Genomic DNA, 21,957 nt, shown 5'->3' with positions numbered 1-21,957 from the left:
CCCCACGAAGATGGTAAGACGTGTGTGTGTGTGTGTGTGTGTGTGTGTGTGTGTGTGTGTGTGTGTGTGTGTGTGTGTGTGTGTGTGTGTGTGTGTGTGTGTGTGTGTGTGTGTGTGTGTGTGTGTGTGTGTGTGTGTGTGTGTTCAGGCAGGGGGAGGGTCGTCCCAGCTGGGCTCTGTATGGCAGGCTGTCGGAGCACAACGAGACGGCCTTGTTCAGAGAGAAGTTCCTGGACTGGGCTGAAAGGAAAAAGGAGGAGATGGCCCTGGCTGAGGAAGTGAAGGTACTCGTTAAAATCCTCAATCCTAATTTAACTCTTATAGAGTCAAAATGGACCCACCACATCCTGGCAAATGCATGTTGTTGTTTGATTAAATTTCATTATTTTTTAGATAGGTTAGATATAGGTTTCAGCTACTATATAGATTGACCTTTATTGATCCTGTAAGGGAAAGTCAGTCACCAGTGGCAGCACAGTAGTTATAGATACAGAGGAAAGGCTAACAGGGGGGCAAATTGAGGGGGCAAATTCATACACGTAATTTATCATGAACTCATCATTAAGTCATGGTCCTCACCATTAACTGATGGTGAAGTCACTTTGACTTAACCAAGTGTAATATATCAACGTTATTTCACAGTTCCACATTTATGCCCAGGATGAGTGCTCATAGGAGACCAACCCTCCACGCTACTCCTACCCGCCTATGAGCACTTCTGGGCATAGAAGTGGAACTGTGGCATAACGTCCTTAACTAATAATATATTACACTTGGTTACAGTAAGTTCACAGGTGAGGACTAGAATTAATGTATGAGTTTATCATGAATTCATTAATTAAGCGTTAATTACGTGTCTGAATTTGCCCCCTCAAGTAATGTGTTACAGAGGAGTACTGTCTGGGTACAGCTGGGAGCAGCGACCCGATAACTAAAGATCAACCATGGAGAAAGAGACAAGGGCTAAAACACTACTATGACTCAAACAGATGCCAAGCATGGCCATAGGGGTAGGAGTCACAAGAAAAAATGAAATGTAAGAAAAAATTTAGAGAAAAGAGAGAATAACCGCGGCACACTCCTCCAACAAGTCTGCTCTCACAAGTGCTGCATAATTCTCTTTACATAATACTTTACTCCTGATGAATAACCATAATTAATTACTGTAGCTGTCTGTCTTATTATTTGTTCCTGTGTTTACATGCTTGGGCCTTTTATGTCTTTAAATGCCTTGAAATGCCTTTATGTAAAGAGCCTTGAATTGCCTTTGTGTTTTAAATGTGTTATACAAATAAACTTGCCTCGCCTTACCTTACCTAACCTAACCTTACCTAACCCAACCCTATCCCTACTTACTTGATTAAATGTACTATAAGTAGGTATGGCTTCTTCCGTCTTGGCTTGAACCCAAACTAAGTCCCAATCATTGTTCCAGTGCTGGTTGTCGCATTAATATACTTCTTTATTTTATGTCAGTGGAAATTGTCTTTCTATGGTGGCTCAACACTGCTTTGCAGCAAACATAATGTGATTAGGGCTGCAAATATCGATTATCTTCTCAGTGATTATTCTATCAATTACTTTATCAACTGATTTAATATTCGAGAGGCATGTTTTTATATATACAAATATATAATTGACTAAATTGATTAGTCTGTTTAACAACTTAACCCCTATTTTATAATTTGTAAAAAGAAATGCCGATCTATGTGCTAATGTCTAATGTACTATTTTCGCTGTTTTCAAAAATCGATTATTTTGAAAACAGCGAAAGGTGGCTCGACATTCTGAGTCTAAAAATGCTCTCTCTCTACTGTACGTGTGTCTGCTGCTCATAGAGTCCAGTCAGCCTCACCCACCAGTCCTCGCTGGACCTGGAGCTGCGGCCGTGCGACGCCAAGGCCCTGCTGGACAACGAGCCGCCGCCGGTCAAGACCGCCCTGGAGGGCGTGGACGTCCAGCGAGGCCACGGCCTGGTGAGGACGGAGGACGGCCGGCAGGCGGAGCTGAGCACCGTGAAGGTCGACGCCTGGCACATCAGGGAGCACGGCGAGGAGGCGCTGGCCACGGAGAGCCTGGGGCAGCTCCACGAGGGAGACGCGTACATCATCCGCTGGACCTACTCTGTCACCACCGTGGGTGAGTTATGATGTGGTGCGGCGTGCATCGCAGCACGGCCTGCGGTTTACCGTAAGGTAATGAAGTGCAAAATGATGGTAAATAAATGCCCGTCACTGAGTTTTCTGAACCCAAACTGACATCTTGAAAGTGATTCATACCCAGCTGTCAGACACATTTAATTTCAAAATATTTCATATTATGGAACAAGGGCAATCAGTCCCATTTTGGTGAAGTTGTAAATAGAACATATCCTTTTTTATGATACGTCTCTGATGATACATGAATAACAACATGATGCATCTCTAAACAGATTATTCAAGGAGAATTGGATTGATTATCTGTCTTATCGATTCTATAAATCGTTTATCCCATATTTGGCAGTCCAACCCCCTTGTTTCTTTAGAGACAGGCAACAGAAAAAGCACACAGTGTATTGCAACACAGGAGGAACTCAACCTAATGACTGAAAAGCATTGCGCTACAAGGCAGTGTGAGCTTGTAGAACTGCTATTTTCGCTGCATGACGCCTGCACACAAACTAAGCATAGCGTAAAGCAGGCTTTAGAGCAGCGGGGGGTGCATTGAGACGGGCCTGTATTATCTCTGGGTGTCCAGAACTGCTTTTGATTTACTGTGTTGTCTCTCTCAGTGGGGAAGCGACAGAAGCCGGGGGAGTTAAGTGTCGGTACGCCAGGCAGGGAGAGGAGCGCTTGTTTCTTCTGGCAGGGCCGCCAGTCCAGTGTCAGTGAGAAGGGAACGTCAGCTCTCATGACGGTGGAACTGGGCAACCACAGAGGGTCACAGGTGAGTGTGACTATTCCATAGCGAGTGAAATATTATATTGGTGTTTAATGAAATGTCATATGATCTCATATGGAATCTGCAACTCCTGTCCTGAGGCATGAAACCTAAACTAAAATGTTGTTAATTTATTTGATTTGAAATTAGACATGACGGTTCTGCAGCCCCCCACCCCCTATCCAAGTACAGCCTAATGTGTGTTATTAAAAAAAAAGTTTCAATCAGTCTCATTATATCCATAATGAAGTTCTATAAGAAATATTTTCTGGTGACACTCAGTAATAGCTTTCTATCCATCAGTCAGCAGCTAATTGGTGTTTGCCTTTCTCCCTCTCCACATGTCTGTTGCTGCTGCTGTCCAGGTGTTGGTGAGTCAGGGGAAGGAACCTCCATGCTTCCTCCAGCTCTTCCAGGGAGGCCTGGTCATCCATAAGGGCAGTAGAGAGGACAATACCAACAACAGAGGTAAAATAAAAATAATAATTATAATAAAATAATCCTTTGTGTTAAGTGATTAATGAACACCGGGGATTTAACTTTGCGAAACATCACTTGTTTGGATGATTTAATAAAATAAATCTCTTTAATGGAGGTACAGTTTGCGTCCTTGTTTGCCTTTAATCTACAGAACATTATCTTGGCATCGTGACCTTTTAATTACAGTATGTCAGACAGCTGCATGTAAACGGAACTATAGTTCTTTAATTATGTCCACAATGCCCACATCTTCTTTTCCAGACGGCTGGAGATTGTTCTGCGTCCGCGGTGAGGCAGCGGTGGAGGCCTCTCTGGTGGAGGTGGACTGCCACAGTGCCAGCCTACGTTCCCGTGCCAGCCTGGTGCTGCTGGGCTCCCACAAAAGCCAGCTGTACCTGTGGCACGGCTGTAAGGCCCATCCCAGTGCCAGGCAGGTCGCCAACAGGGCTGTGGAGAAGCTGACTCAGAGGTAAGGTATCAGGGTAATGGTGGGTGGATGGATATATAATGTAGTGCTGAGCGATATGGACGAAATGAAACATCACGCTACTTTGACCAAATGCCTCTATCGATGTTGTGACAATAGTATCATATTGTGACTATATCTTCTTTGTTTTGTTTTAAAAAAGAGAGAGAATAGCTGATCTATAAGCTCACGATGTGTCTTAATGCAACGCGTTCCATTTTTTCTTTTCTTTTCTTTTTTTGTATGAAATGGGCTTAAAGGAGTAGTTCACCCAAAAAAATGACCTTTTTTCTATCAATTACACACCCCATGAAGCATTGAATTCATGGAGATTTTGTTTTTGTTGCATTCCTAAGCCAATAATTTGATGACCGGCGGTCTCTCCGGTAGGAGACTCAAAGAGTCTCCTTTGAGTCTCCTACCGGATACATTAGCATTTTTCCACTGGTAATCAAATTATTGGCTTAAGCAAATGCGACAAAAATAAAAAAATCTCCACAAATCCAATGCTTCATGGGGTGTGTTATTGATAGAAAACAAGTCATTTTTGGGTGAACTACTCCTTTAAGTGATTCAAACCAGTAATAGCCGACACATGCCATACGACAATATAACGATGTCTAGTCTCATCACGATACAGACATAATATTGTTATATTGCCCAGTCCTAAGTAGATGTATGTGGATGGAATAGTCAGTGGGTGGATGACTTAACAAGTCAGCAGATGGACCTCCAATAACACGTGCATACTTGTGTCCGTGTGCGTGCCCGTGCCAGGTGTCCCTCAGAGCTGGAGCTGAGCGCCAGCAGCAGGCTGAAGGTGGAGGAGGTGGACGAAGGCTCTGAGCCGGCAGAGTTCTGGAAGGCTCTGGGTCAACAGGACAAGAAGGCTTATGACTGCATGCTTCAAGGTGCGGCTGTGCTAACGCAATACAATACAAGCTACTTCACTTTGACTTAACCCATTCAATCCGGGAACGCATGTTATGTGTCATTTTAGATTTGTAGCCATAACTATTATTTTATACGTTGGGCTATTCAAAAATAGCAGATCTCCACTCCATCTGCCACGCTACGAGCTTGTAAATCTGCATTTATTTTTTTTAAATTGTGAAAATATGTGCACATCTTTGAATATATATGTTTTTTAAAGCGAACATTTTTAACTTTTAAATCTTTGCTTCTGGGGATTCTACAAATGTCTTCTAAATCCTAACTGACAATTTAAAAAAAAACTTTTTTTTCCTTCTATTGCATTCTATAGAGCGTACGAATTAACACGTTCATATTTTAGGCATTCTTTCACACTCTCCTCCGGAACTACTTGGGCTTGGTGTCTTGCAGAAGACAAGTCGTGTCAGAGCTTCCCATCAAAACAATTATAATTCGTCACACTTTAGTGACTCAAGCCTCTAGATTCGTCACCAACGTATCTGATACTTGCAAACCACCAATGATGAGCCATTAGTGGCACTTGAGCAGCCCTAATGCTTTAATGTAATCTCTGGTTGCAGATCCGGGGAAGTACAATTACACGCCCCGCCTGTTCAAATTCAGTGCCAGCTCCGGGGTGTTCGAGGCCGAGGAACAGCTGAGTTCAGCCCGGGTGAACGAGGGCGTCATGGCCATGCCCTTTCTGCAGGACAACCTGTACTCAGCGGAGCAGCCAGGTAGGCCTACTACAGGAGCACTCACAACTATAGGGCTGCATTTATCCATTATTTTAGTGTTTCTTTAGTGTGTGTTCTGTTGATTACTTTTTTTCAGTTAATCGAATAATCAAGAGCCATATTTATTTGATTTTATATCAATGAAAGAACAAGATTTAAAAAATAATAATAAACAACTAAATCGGTTAGTCCAATTAACCACTTAAATCCTGTTTCATGCTTTGTTGTATTACGGTGTCATGCAAAAATAGCGGAAATTGCTGACCTAACTTTACAAGCTCATTTATGTCGCATCGTGATTTTTTTTTTTAGGGGGGAATTTTTTTGTGGTTCATAAAATGTTTGAAAACCACCGACCTATAATAACAAGAAAAAACTAAAAATCAATTTCCCCCCAAAATCAATTATTGTATTAAAATGTATTATACATAATTATTTAGATCGATTAACAGCTGCATCCCTACACTCAAAACACTGGAGCTAGTTCTCCTGTAAGGAGAGGAAACCACAATGGAAATAACAAGTCTCTGTCTCTATTGTGTTTATCCTCCATTGTTTTTAACACTCGAGCATCTTCTGAGTCTCCTGGCAGTCAAACCAAACTGAACCCTCTCTTCATAATATCCCGTGTCATTTCAGCGTTGTTCCTGCTGGACAACCGCATGGAGGTGTACCTGTGGAACGGCTGGCAGCCTGACGACACCCAGTGCACCGGCTCGGCCAAGATGCGCTGGGACAACCAGAGGAAGTGTGCCATGGAGACTGTACTGCAGTACTGCAAAGGTCAGCGTTCCCAACCTTCCTGATTCAAAGGAATTGACCCATTAACCCATTGAGACCTGGAACTGTCTCATTTTTAGATTTGAGCTAAAAAAAAAGCATTATTTTACACTTTGGGCTATTCAAAAATAGCAGGTATACAAGCTCATAGCGCGGCACCGAGTGCCGCGCTACGAGCTTGTAGATCTGCTATTTTTGAAAAATCGTGAAAATGTGTGCAAATCTTTGAATATATTTATTTTAAAGCGAACGTTTTTAACTCAAATCTTTGCTTCTGGGGGTCCCTGGAAGAAAATATTTTGATGGGGGTCCCTGGCCAAATACATATCATTTTGGGGGTCCTTGACATGATGAAAAAGATTGAGCACCACTGATACAGAAACATACGTTTTTCAGAAAACTGTTGAGATTTAGGAGACATGTAGAATCGGCTTCAGGTCTCAATGGGTTAAGACCTGAGTCCACGGGCCCCCCATCTCAAAATATTTTGTTCCAAGGACCCCCCAGAAGTAAAGATTTGAGTTACAAATGTTCAAATATATATATATATATATTCAAAGATTTGCACGCATTTTCCACGATAAAAAAAAAGTAGCAGATCTACAAGCTCCTAGCGCGACACTCGGTGCCATGCTATGAGCTTGTATATCTGCTATTTTTGAATAGCCAAAGAAATCTAAAAATGACACAGAGGCGTTCCCGGTCTTAACCCATTAAGACCTGAGGCCAATTCTACAAATGCCTTCTAAGTCAGTAGTTCTCACTAAAAAAATAGCAGATGTTCGAGCTTGTATCTGCTATTTTTTAATAGCCAACGCAAAATGAAGCTTTGAATTCACTTTTCAGTAATTCAACCCTTTCCTTTTGCTCCAACTGGGAACAAAGTAAGATTGTTCCTTTGTTCCCAGTTCGTTCCCAGCCTCATGTAACCATGAGGTTTACAGTAAGAAAATATTGATAAAGCCCAAACCTTTATAAATAAAACCTTTAAATAAAACATTCATACAGTACGCAAGGCTTAAGCACAGATTTGTGCTCACACACTATTCATGTATTATTATTTAAATAGAAACCTGGGTAAATAGTGTTAAATAATGCATTTTGATGTGGATTGCAGAGAAGAACCCACGGCGCCCTCCTCTGGCCTACCTGATCACAGCAGGCTGTGAACCTCTCACCTTCACAAATATCTTCCCCCACTGGGAGAAAGACCCCAACGTCACTACACAGGTAGGACCCTCCTCTCCGTTTAAAATCATTATAAAAGGGAAACCCACATTTCTTCATGCTTACTCTGCTTATTCCGATGTCACACTTGGTTAATTGGATTAACCTCTTAAACCCTATATCAGGGGTATTCAACGTTTTCAAGGACCGCCTAGCTGAGAGAGAGATGAAGCAGGGACCCCCTACTCTATATTGTATAAAATTGTGTTTAAGATAAACGTTTGCTGCTCTTTTTTCCCTCTACACCTATAACTCTTTGTTATAAGTAATAACATGTATTATTAACTTATAAGTAATAACTTATAAGTAAAAAAATATATATAATAACATGTATTATTAACTATATGTTAATAAATATAATAATACTTAATAACACCTATAACTCTTTGTTATAAGTCCCCCATATGTCTATACTTAGTCCCCTCCTTATCCCCCCTCTACCCTCAATGGTCCATTTTATTTTTGTATTTCTTTTACAGTAGACACATCGATAGCTGAGGTCATGTTCATAATGTTTCCATCAATGTTTACACACCCTGCACCGTTAAGCTGTTTTTGATCGTGTGTGTGTGTGTGTGTGTGTGTGTGTGTGTGTGTGTGTGTGTGTGTGTGTGTGTGTGTGTGTGTGTGTGTGTGTGTGTGTGTGTGCAGCAGGCAGAGGGCTCCAAGAACAAGGTGGTCTTGGTGAAGGAGTGTCTGTCCAGGCTGAGCAAGCTGCAGTACTCCATCGAGGAGCTGACCGGCAAGCCCCTGCCGGAGGGAGTGGACCCCCTGCGTCTGGAGGACTACCTCTCTGACGACGACTTCAAGGTAAACAAAAGACCACCTTTTGTTTTTTACACGTGTGAACGTTTCAGGTGTGAAATGCCTTCTGAATCAGTAGTTTGCGCACTACTAAATATTTTTCAAAAATGATCAAAAATAGCAGATGTACAAGTCCGCACCGCGGCACTAAGTGACGCGCTGTGAGCTTGTATATCTGCTATTTTTGAACAGCCAACGCGAAATTCTAAAACGACAGATGTTTCCCGGTTTTAATGGGTTAAAGCCTAGTTCAGACCAATGATTTTTTTAAGCTCCCACATTAGGCCTCATTTTGAATAATCTGACAATAAGTCATCACAGTCAGGGGAGGTATTGCACTATGAGCTTCAGACATTACTATTTGTCAACCACTAGAGGTCGTACCGGACAACATGGTCTAACTTTCTCAATGTCGGAGTAGGAAGACCACCAGCAACCACTGTAGATATGCTAGTTATATTGTATTAACATACTCTACCGTACAGATTGGTTAAAATAACGTTTTATTCATTAAAAACGTGAATACGTGCCAGATTGCAGCTTTAATCCACCAAAGCCCTGAAACATTCTGCTTTATAACAATAGTGGGGCCAGCCATGACGCTTATTGTCTTCTTGATTTAATGTGTTGCAGAAACTTCTTGAGATGAGTCGAGTGGAGTTCAACGCTCTGCCAAACTGGAAACAGAAGAACTTGAAGAAAAGCAAGGAACTGTTTTAAAAACGTGTGTTTTTGTACACAAACCAAAAAAGGAGAACTTAAAGGGCCTAACTATTACTTGTTGTTTTCCTTAGTTTTTTCTAGTTCTTGTTTTTATCCCAAGGAAAGTTATGGATTTTTTTCCTCATCTTGTAAAGAAAGAAGGGAAAAAAACAATGTACATTTGGGTTACATTAAGCTCTATAGCATCTAAATGCCATACTGTAGCCAACCATTATGTGCAATTGTCAACTTTTGGCAGCAACATTTTTCTAATATAGTTATATAACTATATTTACCCCCACATTATAAATATGTAATATACTATAAATGTAATTTCTGTTTGTTTACTTTTGTGGGAAAGTGTTTATGTGTAAAAATGTCCATGCTTTTATTGATCAACTAAAAAGGGGAGTTATTCAAACACTATGCAGATGACGCCATTGTCGAAATCCCACTTTGGACTGTTGTTGGACCCATAAGGGTCCGTTTGGTTACAAATGGATAATAACACTGAGGAGTTTAGTGTGTAATAATAATGATGATAATAATAATAATAATGATAATGCATTTGTATAGCACCTTTCATACAAAACATGCATCTCAATATGCTTTACATTAAAGAGATTTTTAAAATTTGAACAGACTTTCAAGGACGGACTCAAACTAGAAAAACATGTATTAGAGGAAGAAAACAAGACAAACCTAAAAAAGGAAACGGCTAAAGGTCTATCTGTAAAGCAGACTAGTATGTTATGACAAGGTACAAGGAGTGATTTGTTAAGTAGTTGGCTGAGAGGCTGTTTTGCTATACACATAATACTGTATAATGTTGAAGAAAATGATTGTTTGCAGTACTATTGAAGCATACTGTAATCTACCGGGGTGAATGCATGAAAAGGGATGTCTATAATGACTAGCATCATTGTATATAGCCTAGCCTCTCTCACAACTACAAGTGAAACTTTCAACAATATTTTGTGAGAAGAAAGCTTTCACTGGACTGTTTTATAATTTTTTGTAATCAGATCATGAGAATCCATAACTAAACACACAACCCTTTTTGTTTAAAGGGTGAGACAAATTCACTGTGTTAAAGTGCAGAAAATGGTCAAGATGTGTTGTTAACCCCATGCAGTATTAATTTTGCAAAGAGGTTTGTAAATACAAACAAAAGAAACGGTTTAGAATTGAGTGTCATCTCTGTGTAACAGACCCTTTATTTTTCCTTAATAAGGCAGTGGTTCTCAAACATTTTCATGTCAAGGACCCCCACATTTATATGTATTTGGCCGCAGACCCCATCTGAAAAGGAGTTGTGCCATGGACCCCAGAAGAGAAGATTTGTGAATATACATTTTTAAAAATCATTTTCAAGATTTTTCAAATATTTTCAAAAATGGCAGATCTACAAGCTCACAGCCCGTCAAGTCACATGCTGCGAGCAGCTATTTTTGAATAGCCAAAGTATAAAATATGGTTAAAGTGGTTGAAATGATTGTGATGCTATATTAACACATTTTGCTGGGGACCCCCTAGAACTCTTTAAGGACCCCTGGATGTCCCCGGACCCCACTTTGAGAACCACCGTCATAAATTAATTTGTAATTGCCTGTGTGCCATTGATGGCAACCGTCTATAAAGCCTCATTTATTTCTCCGTACAGCTGTGTCACTCGCTGAAAGTAACAGATTTTCGGCAAGTGACAGATCGTATGACAAAGTATCGAGGCTTAAGAGTGGTTGACTGGGACCAAACTAACCTCTCTGTGTGTGTGTGTGTGTGTGTGTGTGTGTGTGTGTGTGTGTGTGTGTGTGTGTGTGTGTGTGTGTGTGCGTGCGTGCGGAATGTGTACATTTTCAATTATGTGTGTGGTATAAGCTGCCTTTAACCACAGCTCAAAGCCCAGTTGTGTAGTGCAAAACCTGTGCTCTGTGGATTATGTTACTCTATGAAACATTTTGTCAATTAAAATGTTATCTATCTGCTTTGTATACAATTCTCCGTAGGACTATACAGTATGGCTGCATGATGGTGACAAAACATCACATTGCATGTTTGTTTTCTAATATATGAGATGTGATAAATGACATGTTGAGAGCATTCTTTTTAATTTCAGTGTTATATTACACTTGGTGCTTACTTGGTGGATGTGGCATCATGAGCAGTGTTGCCATGTCCGCTTATTATAAGCGACTTTGAGCTTGCTTGTAAATAGGCCTATGGGTAGTGGCGGCTTGCTTTTTTTAGGCTTGTTTCTAAAGTGTAGTTGCTTATTTGGGCTTGCTTCATAATGTAGTTTAAATAAGTGGTTCTCAAACATTTGGGGGTCCTTGACATTTTCATGTCAAGGACCCTCAAATTAATATGTAATTGTCCGTGCTGAAAACATTTTGAGCCAGGAACCCCCGTACTAGATTTGTGTTGTTAAAATGTTTTAAAAATATTTCAAATATTTCCCTTTTTTGTCCCCAAGATGTTTTTGAAAATAGCAGATCTACAAGCTCACAACGCATCGCCAGCTTCTATCTATCTTCTATCTTCGATGTGTATAGGTTTAAAGTGCTTATGTTTTAGTCGCTTCTTTTGAGCTTGTTTTCGTGGATCTGTTTGCTTATTTCTCTCGCAAACTCTGGCAACACTGATCATGAGATGATGCTTTGAATGTAAGAAGACATTCTATGGACAACACAAAAGCACTTTTGCAGCTGTGTCTGGGAAACATTTTCCTCAAGGAGAGAGTGCTGTTGTAAATGTCAGTGTGATAATCATGACAGCGATAATTATAGATATATTGTGTTGATTATTATCAACTCAAGTGGATGACAGAGTCCACACCACAACTATAACCACAACGTGTGGATTCTCTCATAATTATTGTTATAGTTGTCTGCTTGGTGTGGACAGCCTTTTTAGCATTGGCCCCCAGCCCTCTGTCCCTAAAATCTCAAATTCAATAAAGGTCTTGAGAAATTAAGAGAAATATTGAAAAAGATAAATGCACCCCACACCAATGATTCTTCCCTGGCACCCCCAAAAATACTGTTTTCATAATGTTGACATATGTTGTCATATGCTGGTGTGGTGTGAACGCAAATGCAGAACAGCAGGCGGGTGGAGATCAAAAACCTAGTAAAACCAACCAGAGTCGCACTGTACTTGGTGCACTCTCTTTTTTCTATTCACACCAAATCTCTTCCCCGAAAATAATAAACAAAAACATTGCAATGCCACGCATTGTGAGCTTGTAGATCTGCTATTTTTGTCAAATGTTCACCCCCAAAATAGGGATGCTTGGGCCTCAAGTGGTTAATAAAAACGGTTGAAGCTGGAAACAAAGGCAAGAACTCTCAAACATAAACTAACACAATGCAACACAAGACAATGACCCAACAAGGACTGCATGGGGAAACAACATAGGCCTGCACATGAGGGGTGATTTCAAATGAGATACAGCTGGGAAACACATGAACATGGAACTATAAGTACAACATGGAGCATAATACATACATGTAGAAATACAAGAACTAGACAAGGCAGTAAATGAGCTAATTCTGTGACTATGTATTATACTGGTAGCTGCTGTAAATGCGGCAATACAATGTGTCATGTCCGCCTGTAACCAATAGGGTGTACTGTCTGTCCAATTTTGACATTTATTAACACAGTTACCCCCAATCCTCCTCAATAATGTGGCACAAACGAACAGATGGAGTGTGAAACCGAATCATAAAAAATAATACTCTTGAGAGAGCAGCCCAGCATTCCAGTTAACTCCTTTATCCGTTCATAGCCAGCATACTGTAGAACTTGGAAATGTCTGTGACATTGTGTGAATTTATGAATATTGCCTCGCTTGCCTTGACTCATATCATACATAGTAATAGCTGTATTTGAATAACACCTGCTCAGCCAGGAGACTGCCCATAGGTCATGTGCCAAGGCCCACTGATATTAATTCTATCCGATGCTTTCTCTTCTCTCTTCTCTCTGTCTCTCTCTCTTCTTCACACGCGCACGCACACACACACACACACACACACACACACACACACACACACACACACATACAGGCCGGCACTAGTCTGTCACATGTAGCCTGAATGAACAATTTTGTGCTTGCCCACAGGCACAGATTGATGAAACTAACACACTCAGGACTTTTTTTTATGGCCGGATAGCCTGTTCCTGGGTCCCACGGCCAATTAATGTGCTGTCCACGTAAGCCCTGCATGTGATTCCTAGCTCAGGACCTGAGCTGGCTAGAAGAGAGGCATGATTACTACTCTCTTTTCTCTCTTGTAGGGTTGGAGTTCTTGCGTGTGCTGTCCCTCTCCGGTGTGCTCTTAATAGAACAAAAAGGCTTTCAAATAATCTTTAAAAGCAAGACGCCCTGCTAGCAGCCCATATAATAGAGACTGTGCTGCCTTTTGACCTAAGGGTGATGTGAGTGAAAGGCCATGGAGTCACCAGCATCAGTATGGTTCATCATGTCATCTCAAAATGAGATAATGACATAGCCTACACTATATTGTGTGCAAAATGTATATTCTGGCCTGAGGGTGGCCCCTCATGGGCTCAATTAAAATAGTTATGGGTTCATCTTCTGGGGAGCATGAATACATGTCGAGTTTCATGGCAATCCATTTATGAAATATCATTTCAAAATATAATTTGGAAATGAGAGGCAGTGAAAGCACTAGAGGACTTGAAGGTGCACAGCAAATTCCATAGCAATCCAGCCAGTAGTGTAGGCAGTGGTTCTCAACCTTTTCAGGTCGTGACCCCCCCAAAATAATCATATTTGAACTGGGGAGTGGGGACCCCCCTCCCATAAGCACTTGAAATATAAGAGCTGAGGCATTCAATTTAGTTTGACTCGGTTCCACTGATAAATAGTGAAAATAGCAGATCTACAAGCTCACAATGCATCGTGTTGCTAGGCGTTGTGAGCTTGTAGATCGGCTATTCTCCAAATCTTTGCCTGTTTCTTATATTATTTGACAATTCGGCCAATGTTTGACCGTTTTTTTTTTAGTTGATTACTTTTTATGCAGTAATGGTCTTTTTATTTTTTAATTCTTTTGAGGTATTAAAAAGGTCTTAAAAGTCCATAAATTGTCACTTCACTGTCATCTGGGGAACCCCTGAAAATCATGTGGGGACCCCCCTGTGAGTCCCAACCCACAGGTTGAGAACCACTGGTGTATGGCTATCAGAAATCTTGTTTGGGACCAAACAAGATATCTATCCTCACAGGGCTGACATACCATCCTTATCCCCGCTGCTAGCTGTGTTTAAAAAGATAAATAAACAAATCACATACTCTGACAAACACAGGCAACGCTGATGCCATCTCCTCGGCAGATGGCGAGAAGCGGCTGGTTCGTTTATTTATTATCAAGCTCATCCTGGAGGATTAATCACCTGCATCACTCTGCCTTCTGGCTCAGGTGTCACATTGGCCCACTACACAGCCGACACGCAGCCCAACAATGAAGCTGCGAATACAGGCCAGATTATACTGAGTAATAATAGGATGACTCCGAGGTTATGGCGGGGTGTAGCAGAGCGGGGAATAAGGGAGATGGGGATTTTGTTTTTTTTCCCCCAAGCTTTGATCTTTGATTCCATTCCGCTATAAAATATTCTGGCGTAATTATTCTGCATTAATGGAAAGCTAGATTACCAAAAATAAACTTGAAAAGAATTCTGCACCTGTGTATTATGTTCCCTGTTTAGTTTTCTTGGTTCTATGTTCCTGTTTGCTCCAGCTGCATCTTGTTTGTAATCACCCCTCATGTGTATAGTTGTGTTCCCCCAGTCAGTGGTTGCATCCTTGTCGTGTGTTTCTGTTAGAGAGCTGTCTTTGTTTTATACCGTGGGCTATATCGGTTTTTGTTTTTTGTTAGTTTTTTAGAAGTATGGCACAACACAAAAAAAACTGTCAGCTGACATAATGGTGATATAATAAATTAAAAAAAACAAGGAACTGAGCATCTCAAAGAACAAAGAAGCCATTCTTTCCTTTTTTCAGATTTCAGATTTTTCAGACACAAACAAAACAAAACATAGCCTCGCTCCCAACCATCCACCCACTCACTCTCTCTCTCTCTCTCTCTCTCTCTCTCTCTCTCTCTCTCTCTCTCTCTCTCTCTCTCTCTCTCTCTCTCATAAGTGAGAAATGTCTTTGTTAGCTCTTAGCTGTGTCGGCCACATTAAAACGTCCAGTCTTGGGTTTTTCATCACTACCTCACTCCCTGTGCTTTTTTTTTTCACCACATCAGCACGTGACACTGATCCAACCAGATTGGACCCAGCAGACAGCACCCAGCTACCCAACCTGCCTTCTCCTAGAGAGTCCCAGGGGTGGTGAGTGGATGACATTATCTCCACCAGGCCGAAAGGCTGGGAGGCAGTGATTATGTTTTAGCCCCTGTCTGTGTGCATGGTTGCCTATGATTTACTTCCAGCGCTTACGGGAGGAGGGTCCCACCTTTTTTACAAACATTGGCTGAAAGAACTGAATGGAGCATCCAAACTACCCCAAATCACACATTGATGGGCCTCAACATCAACGCAACACAGAGCTAGAAACAATTTCACTTACACCCATAGGTGGCACAACAAATGCTACAAATGTTACTCATCATGACTCTGAGGAAGATGTACTTCACATCGAAACGTCAGTCATCCTTGTTACTAGCACCTTTATTATCAATTAAAACAGTCTTAAATGTCCAAGCTGGTCAGTGCCTCTCCTTCACTGCTGGAGGGGCGGCAGTGGCTCAGGGGTAGAGCGGCCGGGTAAAGTGAAGTGGAAACCGCAAGGTCCCAGTTCGATTCCGGGCTGGGGGGCCCCCCCAGAGTTAGTGTCGAAGTGTCCTTGAGCAAGACGCTGAACCGCTAATTGCTCCCGATGAGCAGGTTGGTGCCTTGCATGGTATCCTCCGTCATCGGTGTGTGAATAGGTGAATGTAATGCACAATCTATGTAAAGTACTTTGGATAAAAGCGCTATATAAATGCACCATTTACCTTTTTACCATTTACTGTACAGTTGTTGACAAATGTTACTGTTTGTTCCAGAAACATGACCCCCCCCCCCCCCCCCCCATACACACACACACACACACACACCAAATTAGGTACAAATGATCTCATGTGGCAGTGACATATATTCGATATTCCATACAGTGTGCTTTAGTAACCCCCCGTGAAACCCAGACAATTTGGTAGGGAATGTTTAAAACCGGGACATTGAGTGTTTTAGAGATATTAACCCAGCTTGAAACCGGGACGTCTGGTCACCGTACCCTTTCCTGTCCCAGCAGTGGAAGAACGCCCCAGGGTTGTTCTTTGTGTATTATATCGTCTCTGTCGGGTGGAAACCTCATATGTCTAAAACTGCTGCGTTTCGAGCATGTGGATTGGCTACTTTTGATGCTTTTTGTGATACATGTAGTAAGGTCAGGTAGGGCGTTAATTGACGAAAAAACACAAAATGTTCGAATATGGACATAAAAGGTTTCTGCCCGACAGCAACGGTTCCCTGTTCTAGTTTCCTTTAGTTCATGTTGTGTTCCAGCTGCGTCTCGTTTGTAATCAACCACTCATGTGTATAAAACTGTTCCCAGGTCAGTTCTTGTTGGATCAGTGTGGTGTGTTTTCTGTTCGTTTGAGAGCTGTCTTTACCTCGCTGTCCTTTGAATATCCCACATCATTTTTGCTTCATTATTATATTTCATATGACCAGCATGTCAGTATATGCCAGTGATTCTCAAAGTGGAGTCCGGGGCCTCCAGGGGTCATTGAGGGTGTTCCAGGGGTCCCCAGCCAAAATGATTATTAGGAACCAAATGGACCCGTACAGGTCTATAATTCCCAGAGTGTACAAAATGTGATGCGCCGCCGGCCAAATGGACCCTTGCGGGTCTACAATTGGTTCCATTTCTGCGGTCTCAGAGTTACAGTCGTCAGTGGTCTAAGGCACAAATGTTGTGCGAGGGTCCTTGTCACAAAATATTTTCAGATGGGGGTCCGCAGCCAAATACATATTAATTTGAGGGTCCTTGACATAAAAAAGTTTGAGAACCACTGGTCTAAGGCAGTGGTTCTCAACCTTTTCCAGATTAGGGCCCACTTGAAAATCTCGAAAGTGTTTGCATTTTCAGAGCATGTTTATTTTCAATCAATCGATTGTGTTCCAGCTTGGATCAATGGAATTAAAGGTAGGGTAAGTGATTTTCTTTGGTTAAAATAAGTGTTAAATAGCTCTATATTGTGATAGTACTCATTGCTATAGAGTGTTTGTCCAGTAAAAGGAGACAAGGAGTCTCCTTGTCTCTCCAGCTCTTTATAAAACAGAAAATGCATTTTCGTTTCAGTTTCATTTCCAATTTTATCCAATCAAGATAGAGAACTCAATCAGGATATAGATTAAACAAGTGAAATTGGAAGTGATGACACTAAGAAATGAGCAGACAAAATTGGAACTGGAACACTATAAAAATGAAGCTTAAAAATGGGTACTTTCTCCTGATTGGCTGAGATTTTGACACCTACCAGAAAATTCATTTTTTTCTGTGTATTGAAGAGCTGGAGAGACATGGATACTCCTGTTACTGAACAAACACTCTATAGCAATGATTACTATCACAATATAGTACTTTAACCTTTTAACAAAATACTTTTTGTTTTAACCCAAAAATATCACTTACCCTACCTTTAACATACAGTAGTGTACGTTGAGTGCTTGAGTTCCTATTTATCGGTATCACAATGAAAACAAAATTTTCAAGGTTTTAAAGAAAAAACTTTTTTTCAATTTGTTATAATAGCAGTAATATCTTGCCAATTATTTTGGGGCCCACTTACAATGTCCTCACAGCCCACCAGTGGGCCCCAAACCACATGTTGAGAACCACTGGTCTAGGGCAGTGGTTCCCAAACCACTGCCTTAGCTCCAGAACCCAAAAGAGAAATTGGGCCCAAACTAGTGGAAGTAGCAGATCTGCTATTTTCACCACTTAAAAAGCTTTTCTTCTTGATTTTCATTTTTATTTTTATATCTATGAAAATGTTTTGAAAAGGTTGTTAGCACATACCCTCCATTGTATCCCATCCTCCTTCTAATGACATTCTTTCACTGTGAGATGTCCTAATGACGTCTGCTTGACGAACACGCTTAGAAAACAAGGACGAGTGAGTCACTAAAATGTCTATACACAACAATACCACAGTAACCGTCTCAGCCAATAAGAACATGCTTGCTTTTATGCTCTATGAGTGAAATACAAGGCCTTGGGAAGAAAAAAAATCAAATAATCATTGTTCGCTGTGCAGGAGACAACATTGATTCAAAACAATCCGTCACTGACCTTGTGTGTGTGTGTGTGTGTGTGTGTGTGTGTGTGTGTGTGTGTGTGTGTGTGTGTGTGTGTGTGTGTGTGTGTGTGTGTGTGTGTGTGTGTGTGTGTGTGTGTGTGTGTGTGTGTGTGTGTGTGCGTGCGTGCGTGCGTGCGTGCGTGCGTGCGTGCGTGCGTGCGTGCGTGCGTGTGTGTCTGTGTGTGTGGGGGGGACATTAGACACAAGCCAGTGTGGGGGGAGAGAGAGAAGTGGGTACAATCAGCAGTGATAATGTTTTTAATCATTGTTGGTATCTGGCTCCTCTCCCAACAGAGTGAGATCTGCATGCTGCATCTCTACGCTAACTTGGCACAGGATTCAATCCTGCAGCTCGGCTCGGCTCATTTGTGCTCCCCACTCTTCCCTCAGAGCCAGGATTAGCTTCCTATTTGCTCTATTACCATGTTGGAAGGTATGTATTGATTGCTCCCTTCATTAAGATCTATATCGGGCACACGGCAAAAGGCTTTCCCTGCTTACTTTTCTGGCAGTCGGAGATGAATGATTCATCCTTAATGAATTTTTCTGTTTGTGCCTAATTGTTCTGGGAATTACACTAAAGGGCTGTCCACACCCAGAATTACAAAGAGAGAAGCCTGTTAGAAATGTGCACTGCAGGAGAGGTAAGAAACCCAAGAGGGCTCATATGAAGACTTCCCCTAACGAAAAAGAAAAAAGAAAAAGACAAATCACTCTTTGTCATTATGAAAACAGAAAAGAGACCAAAAAGTTTAGTTATAAAAAAAAAAGACAAGAGTTGGGAAATGAAAATTGTCTCTGCAAGCCTAATTATTGTTTTAATAAGATGCTTTTTATAGGACCATTTCACCTCCTTACTAATGCTCATTATAAGATGGCACGATTTCCATCTACTCAGTCTGCATCTCATTGATGTGCTATGGATGGCTATGGACAGTTCAGAACCTGCCTAGTGCCTACCAATGACATAATTGATGGAGAAGACACGCTAATTGAAACTATAGCCTTTCTGTCCCTGGAAAGTTAACATGCTGAAATAGAAGCCATTGTTCTTGCATTAATAAAATATACAAAAAAAGTTTGAATTCTTGTTTGAAATGACATAGCCTGCCTATCGTTAGGCTACAGATGATGGTAGGCAGGCAGGTTTCCAAACTGTCCACAGCCCTCCTCTGAGACACAGAAATGGTTCCATCTTATAATGAGCATCAGTGAGGACCAATTATATAAAGATAAGTTGAAAATGGGTGAATTGGTCCTGTAAGTCCTTTTTCAAATGAAATCAAAGCCCGAGAGCTTATTTCCATTGTGGACCTTCCATTGACTGCAAATCTGTGTGTAAACTGAGTGCCATCTGTTTGGTGGGTGGGGGGGGGGGGCGGTAGCAGAAACATACAGAAAAATACAATCAATTATGCAATTTAAACGTAATCCGAGCAGCAAGTACTTGTTTTGGATTGAAATAGTCTCCTTTGTAATGTAGATAATGTTTAAAGACCCGATTTTTACAAGTCTTAATCACATGAACCTTATAGTGTCCGAACGTAGGACGAACGTTCGGTGTAAATAGCAGATCTACAAGCTCACATATGCGTCACATTGCAAAGCATTGTGAGCTTTTAGATCATCTATTTACGGCAAAGAGATTTGGTGCAGAGGGGAAAATGGAGTGGACCAACGATAGGCCTCTGGGGGACCCTGGTCAATTACTATTATTATTATTATTATTATTGTAAGTATATAGGGTTTAAAGGAGTAGTTCACCCAAAAAAATACTTATTTTCTATCAATTACACAACCCATGAAGCCTTGAATTCATGGAGAGTTTTTTGTTTTTTGTCGCATTCCTAAGCCAATAATTTGATGACCGGCGGTAAGATGCTAATGTCTCCGGTACAAGGCTCAAAGTTGACACTTTGAGTCTCCTACCGGAGCCGCCGCCAGTCATCAAATTATTGGCTTAGGAATGCGACGAATGATCTCCATGAATTCAAGTCTCCATGGGGTGAGTAATGGATAGAAAAAAGTCATTTCGGCGGTGAACTATCCCTTTTAAGTGGTTAAAAAACAGTTGTTGATGCTCCTGTTTTTTGAGGTAAAATCCTGGCATGCTGAGGTGAAGGGGCTTAGCTGTCAGCTTCTATCAAGCCAGCTGCAACAGCAAGCATTTGTTTTCTTTGATAACTTCAGATCAGCTGGAACTGTATCTCTAGGCAACAGATGGTGACAATTTGGCCATTTAGCTACAGCAAAACAAACACCTTCAAACAAAGACACTTATACACACACACACACACACACACACACACACACACACACACACACACACACACACACACACACACACACACACACACACACACACACACACACACACACACACACCACACACACACACACACACACGCACAAACACACCGCATGCATATTTACACACCTTACAAAGTTGCTAAAACATCACTAACACAACACAGAAACAACTTCATCCACTAAACCAGTGATACCCAACCTGTGGGTCGGGGCCCACTGGTGGGCCGCAAGGGTATTGTAAGTGGGCCCCCAATTAATTGGCACACACGCGCACACACACTTGTATTACCATACTTGTGAGGATATCAATATCTTTGGACTGCAATTTTACGAATGCCATTTTTATTTCATTTTCTTGTAATTTTTAACCCCAACGCTAAAATGGCGTATCAAGTTGTGAACTTGTATAAATCAGGCATTACTCCAACCATAACCCCTATATACCTAACCTCTAAATGCCTAATCTTAAACCTAACTCCAATGTGATTTGTCATAATTGTAACCCTTAACCAAAAAACAACACACACACACACACACACACACACACACACACACACACACACACACACACACACACACACACACACACACACACACACACACACACACACACACACACACACTCTCCTTATATCCACACCTTATATCCCCCTCTCCCCCGTGACATAGACAGGTGCCACAGCATGCATACACAAACAGCCCCGGGCGAACCTCTCCGCTGTGACGAAAGCCTGTCTGTATTGACCATGACATCAGCCCTCCTTTCCGGGGGGATGAGAGGGGGAACTGAGGCTGACAGGCTGATTGAGAGACCTCTCCTCCTCTCTCGTACCACCGGCCTACCAGCCGGTTTATCATCCCCCTAGTTATTCTGTCCATCCGTCAGGCAGGGGAGTGAAAGTAATTTAGGCCAGGCCTTGACCACATCGAGTCACACTGAAGGATTTTTTGGGGGAAATGAGGGAGAGGGAGGAGGGAGAGAGAGACAGAGAGAGAGAGAGACACAGAGAGAGAGAAAGAGAGAGAGATGATAAAACGCATTGATGTAAAGATGGGAGAGAGAGAGAGAGCTCTTTAAGATTTATTGCGGGTGAATTATCACAACGGAACGTTTATTTGACCTCGTCTTCATCAAACTCCTTCTCTTTGGATGACAGATGACTGCTGATGCAGCTGAAGGTCGTTAGTCGTGTGGCTTTATAGTTGAACTGCTGGA

The 21,957-nt window shown here is 41.6% G+C and overlaps 1 protein-coding gene across 1 annotated transcript in view; it reads left to right on the top strand.

The window, feature by feature from the left end:
* The window catches only part of svild (supervillin d), a 72,728-nt gene extending 61,669 nt beyond the window's left edge, over positions 1–11,059 (top strand). The window contains exons 19-29 of the mRNA XM_084077971.1: positions 149–284; positions 1,839–2,139; positions 2,771–2,925; positions 3,285–3,387; positions 3,661–3,868; positions 4,643–4,776; positions 5,380–5,535; positions 6,175–6,318; positions 7,433–7,545; positions 8,194–8,352; positions 8,980–11,059. Coding sequence (XP_083934097.1) covers positions 149–284; positions 1,839–2,139; positions 2,771–2,925; positions 3,285–3,387; positions 3,661–3,868; positions 4,643–4,776; positions 5,380–5,535; positions 6,175–6,318; positions 7,433–7,545; positions 8,194–8,352; positions 8,980–9,066 — 1,696 coding nt within the window. The 3' untranslated portion in view covers positions 9,067–11,059. The remainder of the gene's footprint in view (positions 1–148; positions 285–1,838; positions 2,140–2,770; positions 2,926–3,284; positions 3,388–3,660; positions 3,869–4,642; positions 4,777–5,379; positions 5,536–6,174; positions 6,319–7,432; positions 7,546–8,193; positions 8,353–8,979) is intronic.
* Positions 11,060–21,957: the final 10,898 nt, after the last annotated feature.

This window comes from Gymnoscopelus microlampas, assembly GCF_963454915.1.
Source record: "Gymnoscopelus microlampas genome assembly, chromosome: 14".
Taxonomy (NCBI): Eukaryota; Metazoa; Chordata; class Actinopteri; order Myctophiformes; family Myctophidae; genus Gymnoscopelus; species Gymnoscopelus microlampas.
This window is presented reverse-complemented; position numbering and strand designations above follow the sequence as displayed.